This window comes from Mauremys reevesii, linkage group 7, assembly GCF_016161935.1.
Source record: "Mauremys reevesii isolate NIE-2019 linkage group 7, ASM1616193v1, whole genome shotgun sequence".
Classification (NCBI taxonomy): domain Eukaryota; kingdom Metazoa; phylum Chordata; order Testudines; family Geoemydidae; genus Mauremys; species Mauremys reevesii.
Window position 1 is genome coordinate 126,214,484 of NC_052629.1, and position 14,009 is coordinate 126,228,492.

General features: G+C 44.4%; 1 protein-coding gene across 2 annotated transcripts in view; it reads right to left on the bottom strand.

Annotated features, from left to right (window-relative positions):
• CCDC51 (coiled-coil domain containing 51) overlaps nucleotides 1-14,009 on the bottom strand; it is a 26,781-nt gene continuing 12,772 nt past the window's right edge. For both annotated transcript variants that reach the window (XM_039482545.1, XM_039482544.1), the window contains one exon: nucleotides 1-1,422. In XM_039482545.1, coding sequence (XP_039338479.1) covers nucleotides 676-1,422 — 747 coding nt within the window. In that variant the 3' untranslated portion in view covers nucleotides 1-675. The remainder of the gene's footprint in view (nucleotides 1,423-14,009) is intronic.

A 14,009-nucleotide genomic window follows, 5' to 3' on the forward strand; every position in this document is an offset into this window, starting at 1 on the left:
TAAGTTACCAAATATTTTAATTGCATCCTCAAGCTGTACACACACCTTAAATGGGTAATCACAAGATCATATTGCTATAACCTTCATCCTTCCTTAGACATCCCATCCCTATTGTTTGTCAGTTCCACTCACTGGACCCTATTTACAAATTTAGATAATCTTCATGGCAGACATTTTTATTTGTTTGGTAAATTGTCCAGCAGAGTTTTGGTATGGACAAATTGAAAAATCAATAGGATAGGTAATAAGCGTGAATGGGGGAGAATTATATATGGAAGCCAAAGGGTATAAACACAAATAATGAAAAGTTTAAAAAAAAACCCAAAAACTGAACATGAGGAACAGTCTCTCAGAGTAAGCTCTACAGGACTGCAGAATAAACTAGAAAAGACGATGGCAGAAGAATCTACCAAAATGAAGTTGTGGAATTCTCATTGCTTGAGACATTTAAACTTGACTGTACAAATCACTAGAGGAAAAAAAAATACTGCAAAAAGTAAGCCTGCCGAGGGGGGAAGGACTAAATGTTCAAATGTATTTTCCATTTCTATGAATTATGGAGAAAGCAAGATTAGAAACTGTTAATACAGATTTTTGACTGGCACTAACTCCCAGTGTTTAGGGTGCAAATGTAATTTTATTACCCTAGTAAATTATGTTTCTCGCCACTGGAGACTAATTTCCTTTCAATAAAAGGTATAGCACAGGAAGAGTAACAGCAAACACAGTGCAGGTTAGTGCAGTGCTGAAGATTGAATTTCTCTTGATTTGCGTTTCCAGTCTCCGCTCTGCATCACACAATTCTAGAATCACATCCTGCATGGCTAAGGCCTGGCCCTTTACCTCAGCTGAAGAGCCAAGAACCACTCTTTCCACAGGTCTAGAATGAACTGCATGTTTAACATTTTGTACCTCAGCAGTCATTTGTCCTAAACTTTCTTCCAGGGTGCTAAGCTGCTGTTGTAAACTCCCCATGCAGGAACTGACTTGTTTAGAGTAGTTTAGATGTTCTTTTAAAGAAACTAAAAGAGGGTCTGTTTTTAATGATGCACTCGTGCCTTCTGTCCCAGTCCCAGCTTCCAACATGTTCCTCAGGGTCACAATGAGGTCACTGAGATCCTTCTGTTGTATGTAGTGGCTGGATGCCTGTTCTTTGATGGCCTCCTGTAAGCTTATCGGTCCCTTCTGTGCTTCAAGAACTAAGGCTTTTAATTCTTGCAGCCTTACTCGGTTGATATAGGTGGAACCAAGGACACCGATAATAGCTCCCAGGACAGAACCAATAATGGACCAGTTCTTCGTTTTTTCTGCTCTTGTTCTCTCTTTTTCATGGCTTTCCCTCACAGCTGCAGAGAAGAGAGAGAATTTTTCCCGCTCAGATTCCTCTGCACTTAAATAGGCAGTTCGGTACCTCTTCTCTTCCTGCAAAAACCACAACATATTGAAGAAGATGTGATGTGCAATTATAAAATCACACTGAAGTCTACATCTACAAATTAAATACTTGGTTTGGTGTATACATACGTTTTCCTCTATGCACAGAACTATAGTGGAATTTAATATACCTCAGCTGTGTCCTGGAATCATTTCTATCTCAGAAATGTCTTATTTTAGTGTCAGATTTCCTTAGTCAAATCTAGTTATAACAATCTGAGATGTAATTTCCAGTGAAAATTAAAGACTAAAAATGATGACCAAGAATTACACTTTAAGCTTTGCTGTGCAGAGATTTGTCACATATAGGTCTGTCCTTGGTATCCTCCTCTTCTCCCTTTACAATCTATCTGTGGATCATCTTATGTGTTCCCATTGCTTTAAATTACCATCTTTACACCAATGACTCTCCAATCTACCTTTCCACTTTTGATGTCTGCCTCCATGCAGTCCTGCATCTCAGTCTGTTCCTCTGATGACACCTCGTGGATGTCTCAGGCAATTTGAAATTAATGTGGCTGCGTGCACTGCGCTTTCCTCCAAAATTCTCTCTCCTTACCTTCATTCTATCAACACTGACACCATCATCTTTTCCTGTCAAATAGTACCATAACCTAAGAGTCCTCTCTCACACAAAACACCCAGGCTTGGTCTGTATCTTGACCAGAATATTTTGAGAGTCCATTCTCTTCTTTTTTTTTTTTTTTACATTGCTAAAACTTGTCCAGGCCCTCATCTCCCAAATCTGGATTACCAAAATTGCCTCCTCTCTGGCCTTCCATGATACACTGACTCAAACTGACCCATCTACATTACCTGACCCAAACAAAACACAGCTAATTGATCATCTTCCTTGATCTTCACTGACTACAATCACTTAATCTCCTTTTGAATCACTCCATTGGCTTCCCCTCTTCCATTATATCACGTTCCAATGTTTTCTCCTCACCAGCAAGCCCTTCACAGCTCTGTCCCTCAGTATTTATCCACTGCTGTTCTCTTACTGCTTTACCCTGTAGCCCACTTACAATGCTAGCTTCAACCACCCATGTGTTTGCTTCTCAAACAAGAATCTGCAAACTTTCTTCTACTCTGCTTCTTTTACATAGATTCATAAACTTTAATCCCAGAAGAGACCATTATGATAATCTAGTCTGATATTCTGTACAGCACAGGCCAGAGAACTTCAACGAAGTAATTCTTACAGCAGATCTTTTAAAAAAAAATCCAATCTTGTTTTAAAAATTGTCCGTGATGAAGAATCCATCATGATCCTTGGTAAATTGTTCCATTACTTAATTACTCTCACCATTCAAAATGTATGCCTTATTTCTAGTCTGAATTTGTCCAGCTTTAATTTCCAGCCACTGGATCATGTTATAGCTTTCTCTGCTAGACTGAAGAGCCCATGATTAAATATTTGTTCCCTATGTATGTTCTTATAGACAATCAAGTCACCCCTTAACCTTCTCTTTTTTTGTTAAGATAGACTCAAGGAGCTTAATGTATTTATCAATGTAAGGCATGTTTTCTAATTCTTTAATCTCTCTCATGACTCTCCTCTGAACGCTCTCCAATTTATCAACATCCTTCTTGAATTGTGGGCACCAGAACTGGACACAGTATTCCAGCAGTGGTCACACCAAAGCCACATACAGATGTAAAATAACCTTTCTATTCCTGCTTGAGATTCCTCCATTATGCACCCCAGGATCACATTAGCTCTTTTGGCCACAGCTTTGCACTGGGAGCTCATGTTCAGCTTATTAGCCACCATGAACCCCAAAACTTTTTCAGAGTCACAGTTTACCAGGATAGAGTCCTCCATCCTGTAAGTATGGCCTACATTCTTTGTTCTTAGACGTATATATTTACATTTAGTCATATTAAAATGCATAATGTTTGCTTGTGCCCATTTTACCAAGTGATCCAGATCATTCTCAATCAGTGACCTGTCCTCTTCATTATCTGCCACTCCCACATTTTTATGTCATCTTCAAACTTTATCAGCGATGATTTTATGTTTTATTCCAATTTATTGATAAAGATGGTAAATAGTGTAGGTGAAGGGCCAAGAACCAGTTTCTGCAGGACCCCACTAGAAACAGACTCACTCAGTGACGATTCCCTGTTTACAGTTACATTTTGAGATCTATCAGTTCGTCAGTTTTTAATCCATTTAACGTGTGCCATGTTAATTTTATATCATTCCAGTCCTTATTCAAAATGTTGTGCAGTACCAAGTCAGATGTCTTTGACTTCTCTAAGTATATTACGTCAACACTATTACCTTTATCAACCAAACTTGTAATTTCATAATGTAAAACAAATATGAAGATAGCTTGATAGGATCTATTTTCCATAAATCCATGTTGATTTTCATTTATTAAATTGCCCTTCTTTAGGTTCTTTATTAATTGAGTCCTATATCAGATGCTTCATTCTTGCCTAGGATTGACATTGTGCTGACAGGCCTATAATTATCCAGGTCATCCTATTTACCCTTTTTAAAGATTGTCATAACATTAGCTTTCTTCCAGTAAGATGTATTGAAAAATCAGCATTAATGGGCCAGCAAGCTCCTCAGCCAGTTCTTCTAAAACTTCTGGATGCAAATTATCTGGACCTGATGATTTAAAAATATCTAACTTTAGTAGCTTCTGTTTTACATCCTCCATAAATACTAGTGGAATGGAAGGAGTGTTATCACCAGATGACAAGACTGCATCATCTGCTTTTACCCAAATACAGAACAGGAATATTTACTGAACACTTCTTCCTTTTCTGCATTATGATTGATAACTCTACCATTTTCATCTATTAATGGACCACTACCATTGTCAGGATTCTTTTTGTTCCCAATATAATTTAACAAACTCTTCTTTATTGTCCTTAACTCTGCTGGCCATAGATTTCTCCTTGTGTCCCTTGGCTTCTCTTATTAATTTTCATACATCTCTCTCTCTCTCTCTCTCTGTCTTTTGACAGACACATAGCTCCCTTCATGTCCTCTCTAAACTAGGTTGCTTTTTGTAACCAGCACTGCTTTCTTCCTCAGTTGTGGGATTCAGGCTTTTTTGGCATCTAGTAAGGTATTCTTAGATGATGTCCAATTATCATTGAGATTTTTCAGATTAAATTCTTCCTCCCAGTTGCCTTGGTTCATAACTGTTTTCAGCATTGTAAAATTGGTCCTATTAAAGCACCAACTGTATATTACTGGTCTGGACTTTATTCTGCTTGCACCTTATAAATGTGATCATGATCACTTGTACTGAAACTACCATTAACTTCTAATTCTGTGATAAGTTCCTCTTTATCTGTTAGGATAAGGTCTAATCTAGTGTTCCTGTGTTGGCAGCAACACTGGTGGCATTAGTAAATTGTCATTTATAATGTTTTGAAATTCCAAGGATGTTTTAGTACAGGCAGCATGAGAATTTCAGCATATGTCACTCAAATTAAAGTGAATGGAAAGCCCTCCCTGAACACACTCATAAAACTACTATCCTCTCCTTCATATTCCTTTTCAAGACCCATTTCTGCTGTGTGGCCTACAAGTCACCCAACATTTAATGACTAAGCTAAAGAGTCAACATTTAAGAAATTAAAAAAAACTATAACATTTTAAATGCATATACACATTTGGACTACTTGATTATCTCCTTCTTCCCCAGCCTACATATATCACTTGTGTTCCTAGGCTGTGAGCTCCATGTCAGCCTTTGTATTTGTACAACATCTAGCACAGAGAAGCCCTGATCCTAACTGCGGCCTCTGGGTACTACAATAATGTGATCTGTAAATGAAATATAAAAAAATTCCTTACGTTAAAAAGGAATGGTTAAAGTTTCAAAGTCAAGCAATCAGAAGTTAAAAAACACCTCATCTCTTGAGCACCTCATACTGTCTGGGTGGTATACCACAGTCCTTTTCTCATCTTTGGAACCCCTTGTAGGCTGCCAGATAACCTTAGCAGTTCTTCAGTCGCCCGGCCCTCTGGCAAGTCACAAAAGCCAAATGAACTCCTTCTGGAGTATTAAAGAGTCCCATAATTAAACAGTCTATTTGCCCTCACTGAGGTCTTCAGCCCCAGCTCTGAGCCCTTTAAAATCAGCCCTTTGTTCAGGCTCCGTGTAACGGGTCCAACTCACCCCTGCGGCGCCTCCTACTGGTTGCTCTGGGGAATTAGCTCTGTCCAGCCCTGGAGCGCCCTCTGCAGGCCGGTGATCCACCTGTTTGCTACTGGCCCCGTGTCCCTCCCAGGACCCCGGTGCCCCTTTAACTCTTAACTGGGTTTCCCCGTCCCAGGGGAACCCCCACCCTACTATCCCCACTTCGCCTCAGTAGTGGCTACTGCCCAGTCTCTATCTAGCCCCCGTTCGCTGGGGCAGACTGCAGTAGCCAGCACTCATCATCGGCAAAGGGGGTTTGGACCTGCTGCCTTGGCCTACCCCTAGGTTGCCCCCTGCAACCCCCAGTACCTTTTGCCCTATACTAGGCCGCAGCCTGGGGTTTTCTAGGCTGGAGCTTCCCCAGCTCCTCAGCCTTTCCCCAGCCCTGCTTCACCCTAGGTACCTTGTCTCAATTCCCTGCAGCCAGGCCCTTCTCTCTCTGAAGACAGAGAGAGACTGAGTGGGCTCCTGGCTCACAGCCTTTTATAGGGGCCAGCTGTGGCCTGATTGGGGTGTGGCCCAGCTATGGCTACTTCCCCAATCAGCCCAGCTTTGAGAGCAGCAGCTCTTAAGCCCTGCCAAGCCGCTTTTAAACCCCTTAAAACCAGGAGCAGGGGTCCACCCTGCTACACTCCCAAATAAGGATTGTCCCAGGGCCGGTGCAAGGATGTTTTGCGCCCTAGGCGAAACTTCCACCTTGCATTGTCCCCGAGCCCTGCGGCAGCTCCCTGCCCCCCTTCGCCCTGAGGCGCCGCCCCCCCGGGGAGCCATGCAGCGGCTCCCCACCCCAGATCACCTCTGCTCCACCCCCTCCCTGAGCCCTGCGGCAGCTCCCCGCCTTGCCCTGCGGCATCCCCGCAATGGTAGCTCCCCTCCCCGGCCCGGGGAGCCGTGCAGCAGCTCCCTGCCCCAGCTCACCCCTGCTCCGCCTCCTTCCTGAGCACGCGGTTGCTGCTTCACTTCTCCTGCCTCCCAGGCTTGCGGCGCCAATCAGCTTAGGCGCTGCAACCCTAGGAGGCGGGAGAAGTGAAGCAGCGACGGCGTGCTCAGGGAGGAGGCGGAGCAGGGGTGAGCTGGGGCGGGGAGTTCCCCTGAGTGCCGCCCCTCCCTTACTTGCTGCAGGCGGACCTTCCCGCGCCCCCCCGCCCCAGCTCCCTCCGCCTAAATGCCGGTGGCAACTGGGGCGGCCGAAGATCCAGTTGCCGCCGAAGAAAATGCCGCCCCCAAATCCTAGCGCCCTAGGCGACCACCTAGGTTGCCTAATAGGTTGCACCGGCCCTGGTTTGTCCCCTTCTTAGGGTTTACACCGGGGCCAGTAGGGGAACCTGTGCCTATCCACTACTCCAGGTTCCAAACCAGGGACCCTACTAGGGTGACCAGATGTCCTGATTTTATAGGGACAGTCCCTATTTTTGGGTCTTTTTCTTATATAGGCTCCTATTACCTCCCCCCCGTCCCGTCCCAATTTTTCACATTTGCTGTCTGGTCACCCTAGACCCTACAAACAGCTGACACATACTATTTGATTCAATTTGTTGCTGCTTCTTCCCAGGGCCTCTTCCTACCTGGCCCTTTTAGCTTCACCCTTATCTCAGGATTAAGGTTCTTACATCCTCTCTCTCTCTCTGCAAACACAGATTTCAAAATGCAGTCAGAAAGCAAAACTCTGGCTATCCCTCAAGTTCCTTTGGCCAGAGAAGAACACCGTTCCTTGCCCTTCTGGTGTCAGCCTGGAACAGAACTGCTAAGGCCCTGTAGTTCCTTTTATCTGAGCCTGCTGGGCTGTGACCGGCTGTTGCTAGCCCTTCTAGCCCTTGAAGGACCAGTTCTCTCTAGCTTTTCAGACAGCTGCTCCAGTGAAGTCTTTCTAAGCAGGCCTGGAGGACTCACCTTTGCTGCTCTTTTCCTTCAACCTTGCTGCCTCCTGGGGTGTGGCAGAGCAGTAGTGCCTCCAGCAGGGGCCACAAAGGCCTGGAACACCCTATCACAGGCCCCATAGTACATACTGTCTTTAATGACAAGATCCACATCTAGATTTTTTCCACTGGACCTCTACCTCATTCTGTGCCCAGAAAGGACACAGCTCAGCAAATGAAGGAAAGCGTTCAATATTTCTTTTTAAATTCAATACTTTCTCTGCTAAATACAGAATCATTAATTTACTCACAGACCTTTCTCTGTTATCACCATATATCTGAATATGAGAAATATAGAGTTTATCTTTGCATCTTTGTGACATGGGGAGGTATTATTAGCACCATGTAACAGAAGGGGAACTTAGGCAAAAAAGGATTAAGGCCAAATTTGCATGGACACTCAGTAAGTGGATGCTGAACTTGAAAATAATAATAGTACCTAGCTCTTATATAGTGCTTTTCATCCATGGATTTCAAAGTGCTTTATAAAGGAAGTAAGTATCATTATCCCATTTTACACATAGTGAAACTGAGTTGGAGAGGTGAACTGACTTGCCCAGTAGGCCAATGGCAGAGCTGGGAGTAGAATCCAGGTCTCTTAAGTCCCAGTCCAGTACTCTATCCGCTAGGACACACTGCCATATTTGATGCAATTTGGACCAATTTTTCAGAAGTGATGGGTATCCATGGCACCCACTAACTTCAGTTGCACTTCTGAATGCTCAACAATTCTAAAAACAAGGCTGACAGTTTGAAGCTGGGCACCCAATCATTGATACATCTAAAATTAGTGGATACTTATGGAACTTTGGCCCTTAATCTTTCTATGAGTCATTTCCCAGCTGACACTATAGGCTAGTGGATTAGAGTTAAATCTGGAAGTCAGGGGACTGGTTCCAACACCAACTTGCTATGAAACCTTGGATGAGTCACTTGCTCTTCTGGAGCATGTGTTTCACTATCTGTAAAACAGAGATAACAACAACTGCAAACATTCTGGTTTAAGTGACTTGCCTAGCATGTCACAGGAAGTCTGCAGCAGATCCAGACATACTGACGTGCAATTAACTGCTTTAGATACAAGATCATTCTTTCTTCTTACAGTTCCCTTCCTTTTTCACTACACACCTTCCAACTTTGGCAGAAAATGAGGCAGGGTCCCTGCAGGCAACAGCTAGTCTCATTCAGTACACTACCCTGAATCATTCACTGAGCACTGTCCACTTTGAGCATAGAATGAAGAAGTGGACTTGTGAAAAAATTGTATGTGAGCACCAAATCATAGAGTTAGAAGGGACCGCAAGTTTCATCTGGTCTAACCCCCTGCCAAGATGCAGAATCACATAATTGAAGTCTCTACCATAATGCACATGCACACGGGGGAAGAAGTAACCTTGATTATAATATTTCCTAACTTTTGAGTGCTTGGCTTTTCAACCTTAAGATTCTTTTAAGATTACATGTGAGGTATGGGACCACACACTGAATGAAGATTCCCCGAGCACCATCCATGATGTGCATCGAATAAAGCAAGAGTCCTATGGAAAAATAGTATGTGATCATATAACTAAAGACTGTATCATTGTGCATATGCACAAGGGGGCAAATATACATTGGCAAAGACAACCTTAAATATAGCATTTCCTAATACACCACTACCTCGATATAATGCCACCCGATATAACACGAATTTGGATATAACGCGGTAAAGCAGTGCTCCGGGGGGCAGGGCTGTGCATGCCAATGGATCAAAGCAAGTTCACTATAACACAGTTTCACCTATAACACGGTAAGATTTTTTTGGCTCTCAAGGACAGTGTTATATCAAGGTAGAGGTGTATTTCAGTGACTTTGCAACCTAAATAACTTTTTAATCATAGCTTTTGTGTGCGTGCGCACACACACACACACAAAAAAATCCTTCCAAGTCTAAATAAAGCTCTAATGCCTATCCTATAAACTCCAAATAAAGTTACTAATTTAACCAGATTTCATCTTGAAACTTGAGCATACTATGCATTTCTGATGCCTTAGCTTTTACAACTTTCTCCTAGATCCCCTCCATTCCACTAAAACAGTCCCCAATAAAGTAATTGTAATCACTGCCTGTGATCCAAGAACTTCTTAACGCCAATTGACAAGGAGGTGCAGAGGGGTTACAGGCCTCACATGGGTCTGCTGTATACATTTTAGTTCACCAGAGAGTATCATGTGAGGGCTGTGTCACTCTGGTCATCAAAACCATTGTAAAATGTATATACAAATACAAGGTAAGGAGTAATGTATACATACTGAAAATATGTTCTTTAAAAGTCTGTAGGTACTGGTCACCAGCAAAGGTGAAAACTGGTTTTCTGTCAGATGACAGATGTTTACTCATCTATATGTTCACAAGTAAACTGAGTATTGCCTCATCCAGAATGGGCTTCTTACCACCAGTCTGAGCTGAATGCAGATGAAGGATTGTGAGGCCTTCAGAGAAAAAAAAAATCTAACAGGAAGAGAAAAGCGGGGGGGAGCGGGGGAGAACCCTTTCTGGTGGGCACACTTCAAAAGTTTTCTTAACTATATTTGGGGGCACAGAAGACTCCCAAGCACCCTTCACTGAGGAAGTATAAAAATGAATAAGGGATCTCAGCTAGCCTAGGTTGAAAACACTGAAGAGAACTTGGGGTGAGATAAAACTCCTTTAGCCAGGAGGTTAATCTCTGGACACTCTGCTTCTTTCTGCAGACCCGACGACCTCTGCATAGCTCAAAAGCTTGTAACTTCCACCAACAGAAGTCAGCCCAATAAAAGATATTCGCTCCCCTACTTTGTCTCTCTCATATCTCATACCCATACAGCTACAACAACACTGCAAACAGGAAGTTAACCTGTTTAAATTTAGTCTCTAGAAAGTGTTAAAATTCTGTCTCATATGTAACCATGTGTTCCCAATATTCTTACTCACTATTACTAGAATCTTTGACAATAAACTTATTTTTGTTTTCATTATAAATATATCTAAGTTATGTGGTGTTACCACAAGGTGGCAGTCAAGAGCTGAATCTTACAAGCTGGTGTGTTCTGTTCCTTTGAGAACATTGGGCCTGGTAATTTTGTGAGTATTCCATGGGTAAGAGATTGGGTGCAGCAGGTAATGCTCCAAGGACTCATAGGTGTGTGCCTATCACTATCTATACAGACAGTGAGACCTGCAACGGTCTGGAAAGTAGTGCTTGTGTTGCCAGAAGCTGCTGGATTCAGGGAGCTGATTCACAGCAGGCAAAGACATGGCTGCCTCATGCTAAGGGCAGGTGGTGGTGGGGTGCCTCAGAAACCTAGATATCCCTGAGGAGCATCACACAACTTGCTCAGTACAACCAAGGATATCTCTTCCCTAATTATTCTCCTTGACTCCTTTCCACATAGTGAATCTCCCCTTTCTCACTGAAGCCTCTGGCTTCTGTGGGCTTCTGTGACTCTGTCCTCTCTTGGTTCTCTTCTCCAATGTAGCTGACTAATTTTTTTAAATGGCGGTTTCAGGTGTATCCTCCTCCTCTTCTCTCCCTTCTCTAGGCATCGCTATATTCCTCTCTTGGGTCTGTTCTTGGTTTCCTCATTTTCTTTCCCTATATTTCTCCCTGAGCATCATGCAAAGTATAGATGGTCTAAACCAGGGGTCTCAAACTCAAATGACCATGAGGGCCACATGAGGGCTAGTTCATTGGCCCGAGGGCCGCATCACTAACACCCGCCCCTCGCTGCCCCAGCCCTGCCCCTACTCCACCCCTTCCATGAGGCCCCGCCTCTTCCAACCCCTTCCCCGAAGTCCCCACCCCAACTCCGCCCCCTCCCTGCTCCCAGAGGGAGCATGAGGGGTGTGGCAGGGGCTCAGGGCAGGGAGTTGAGGTGCAGCAGGGGGTTGGGGTGCAGGCAGGGGGCTCAGGGTAGGGGATTGGGGTGCAGCAGGGGGTTGGGGTGCCAGCAGGGGGCTCAGGGCATGGGGTTGGGGTGTGGGGTGCAGCAGGGGGCTCAGGGCAGGGAGTTAGGGGGCAGGGGGGCTTTGGACTCTGGGGTGGCAGCGGCGCACACCGGGGCCAGGGCAGGCTGCCGGCCCCGGCCCTGGCCTCGCTCCGCAAAGTAGCTGGAACCATGTCCCTGAGGCCCCTGGAGGACGACGACGCAGGGCTCCGCGCACTGCTTGCTGCGCCTCCAGGTTCCTCCCCCGAAGCTCCCATTGGCCGCAGTTCCCCGTTCCCAGCCAATGGGAGCTGCGGGGGTGTGTGTGTGCCTAGAAGCCAGGGCAACACATGGAGCCCTCTACTCTCCCCCGCTGGCCGCAGGGACGTGATACCAGCCACTTCACGGAGACGCGTGGGGATCGCGGGGGACAATCCCGCGGGTGTAGTTTGCCCACCCCGGCCTGGAGGTAGGCTGGGGGGGGGGGGCGCGCAGGCCGCTGTGTGTTTGAGACCCCTGGTCTAAACTCAGCACAAAGACTTGGGAGCACTGGAGCTGCCAAGACCCATTTCTTCACTTTGTCCATGATCCTTCTCTCTGAGTGCAAGAGTGAGAGCATGTATAGAGAACTGTTAATATATCCCTGTCACAGGGTTCAAGATGCAATCCAGATCACCAGTGAGGGGTTGTATCACCTCTCACCCTATAACCCTGAGTGCCTCACAATCTTTTGCTACTATAGTTCTCTGCCTGGGATGCTCACAATAAGCAACAAGTATGCAGCTTACACCATAAGTATCTGTGTGCTATGCAGCCAGTCCTGATTCACCAACTGTGACCCACAACCCCACTCTGGCTTCCAACCAGCAAGGTGACCCCAACACACTTCCAGTCCTGAATTTCCACAAAACTACGTGCCTTGAAGTGTCCAGCCCTCTCCTGGGCACTTCAGAGGAAATAATAATGTGTGTTGCTTTTTTAAAGAAACAAAAACACAGGGGACTGTACTAGATGACCTTTCGAGGTCCCTTCCAGTCCTATGATTCTATGAAAAGCACATACAGCTTATTATCTTAACTGTGGCAAATACACCCTTCCCTTCAAACACAGCATTGAGCTGTTTATAATAAAATAAAAATAAAACAAATTTATTAACAAAATATACATAGGATTAAGTGAGTTCAAGTATAAGGAATGAAGATAAAAAAAAGTTACAAGTAAAACAAAACAGAATATGCCTTCTAGTGGGTGGCTAAGACGTAAAATACAGTTTTTGTTCAAAGTAGATTTCTTACCAATCTTTTCCCCCCCAGCCATTGATAACTCTCTTAGTCAGAACCTTCCACAGAAGCACAAAGGACTGATTTTCCTTGTCAATCTAGGAAATATCTTTGCCTATGCAGGTGTCTCACCTATATGCAGTTTCCAGAGACTTCAACCCCTCCCGCCCCCTCCTTTGGCTGAAGGACTCAACTTTCTCAGGGTATGTCCACACTACCCACTGATTGGCAGGTAGCGATCGATCCATTGGGGATCGATTTATCGCGTCTCATCTAGATGCGATAAATCGATTCCGGAACATGCTTCCCGTTGACTCTGGAACTCCATCAGGGTGAGAGGCAGAAGCAGAGTTGACATGGGAGCCGCGGCCATCGATCCCGTGCCATGAGGACGGGAGGTAAGTCCATCTAAGATACGTCAACTTCAGCTACGTTATTCTCGTAGCTGAAATCATGTATCTTAGATCGATCCTCCCCTCCCCCCCCAGTGTAGACCAGGCCTCAGCTTGCAAGAGTTCTTCTCCCTTATGTGTGTCTAGTGATGGATGCCAAAGACGGCTTCTGTCCTTGCTTATATCTTCCAAAGTTCATTGACCTTGTTTCAAGAAGCAGGATGACCTCATGCTGTTCTTCCCTTCCTATGGACTTCCCATCACCTTACTGATTTCTATGTAAATGGGTCTTCCATTGTTTTTGGTCACACCTTGCTTAATCTCATTGGAGACAGGGAGATAAGTGCTTCCCTCCTATATGGGAGGGAACCGTTTCCTCCTTGGCTTGGTCAAAGACTGTAAAGCATATTATTAATGGGTATCCATAACTCCTTATGTAGTGTTAATGCAGACAATTCACAACAACATTAATCACCAGCGTGTCATTAGCTTCCAGAAAAGATCTTACTTAATACAGTTTTATAATACAGTAATATTGTATACAAGCAATTGATTCTATTGCTTTTCACTTAGGATTCAGCCACTCTGTCTTTATAGACCAGTAAACCTTTGCAATGTATTCTTTTAAAAGTAAAACTCAGACCAAGAAACTCTCTCCCACTGCGTTTTAGATGCCATGCTGTCTCCTCCCCCACTTGTTAGCTTGATATCTTTGTTTACCTAATTTGTAATTAGACCTTCATTGTCTCTGCCTGATGACTGGGCTGGATAGAGAAGCAAATACATATTCCTTTGTCTAAGGCAGCCTGTGTTTTTGCATTGCTTGCCAAACACATTTTAAGAATATAATTCTAGCACATATTTATA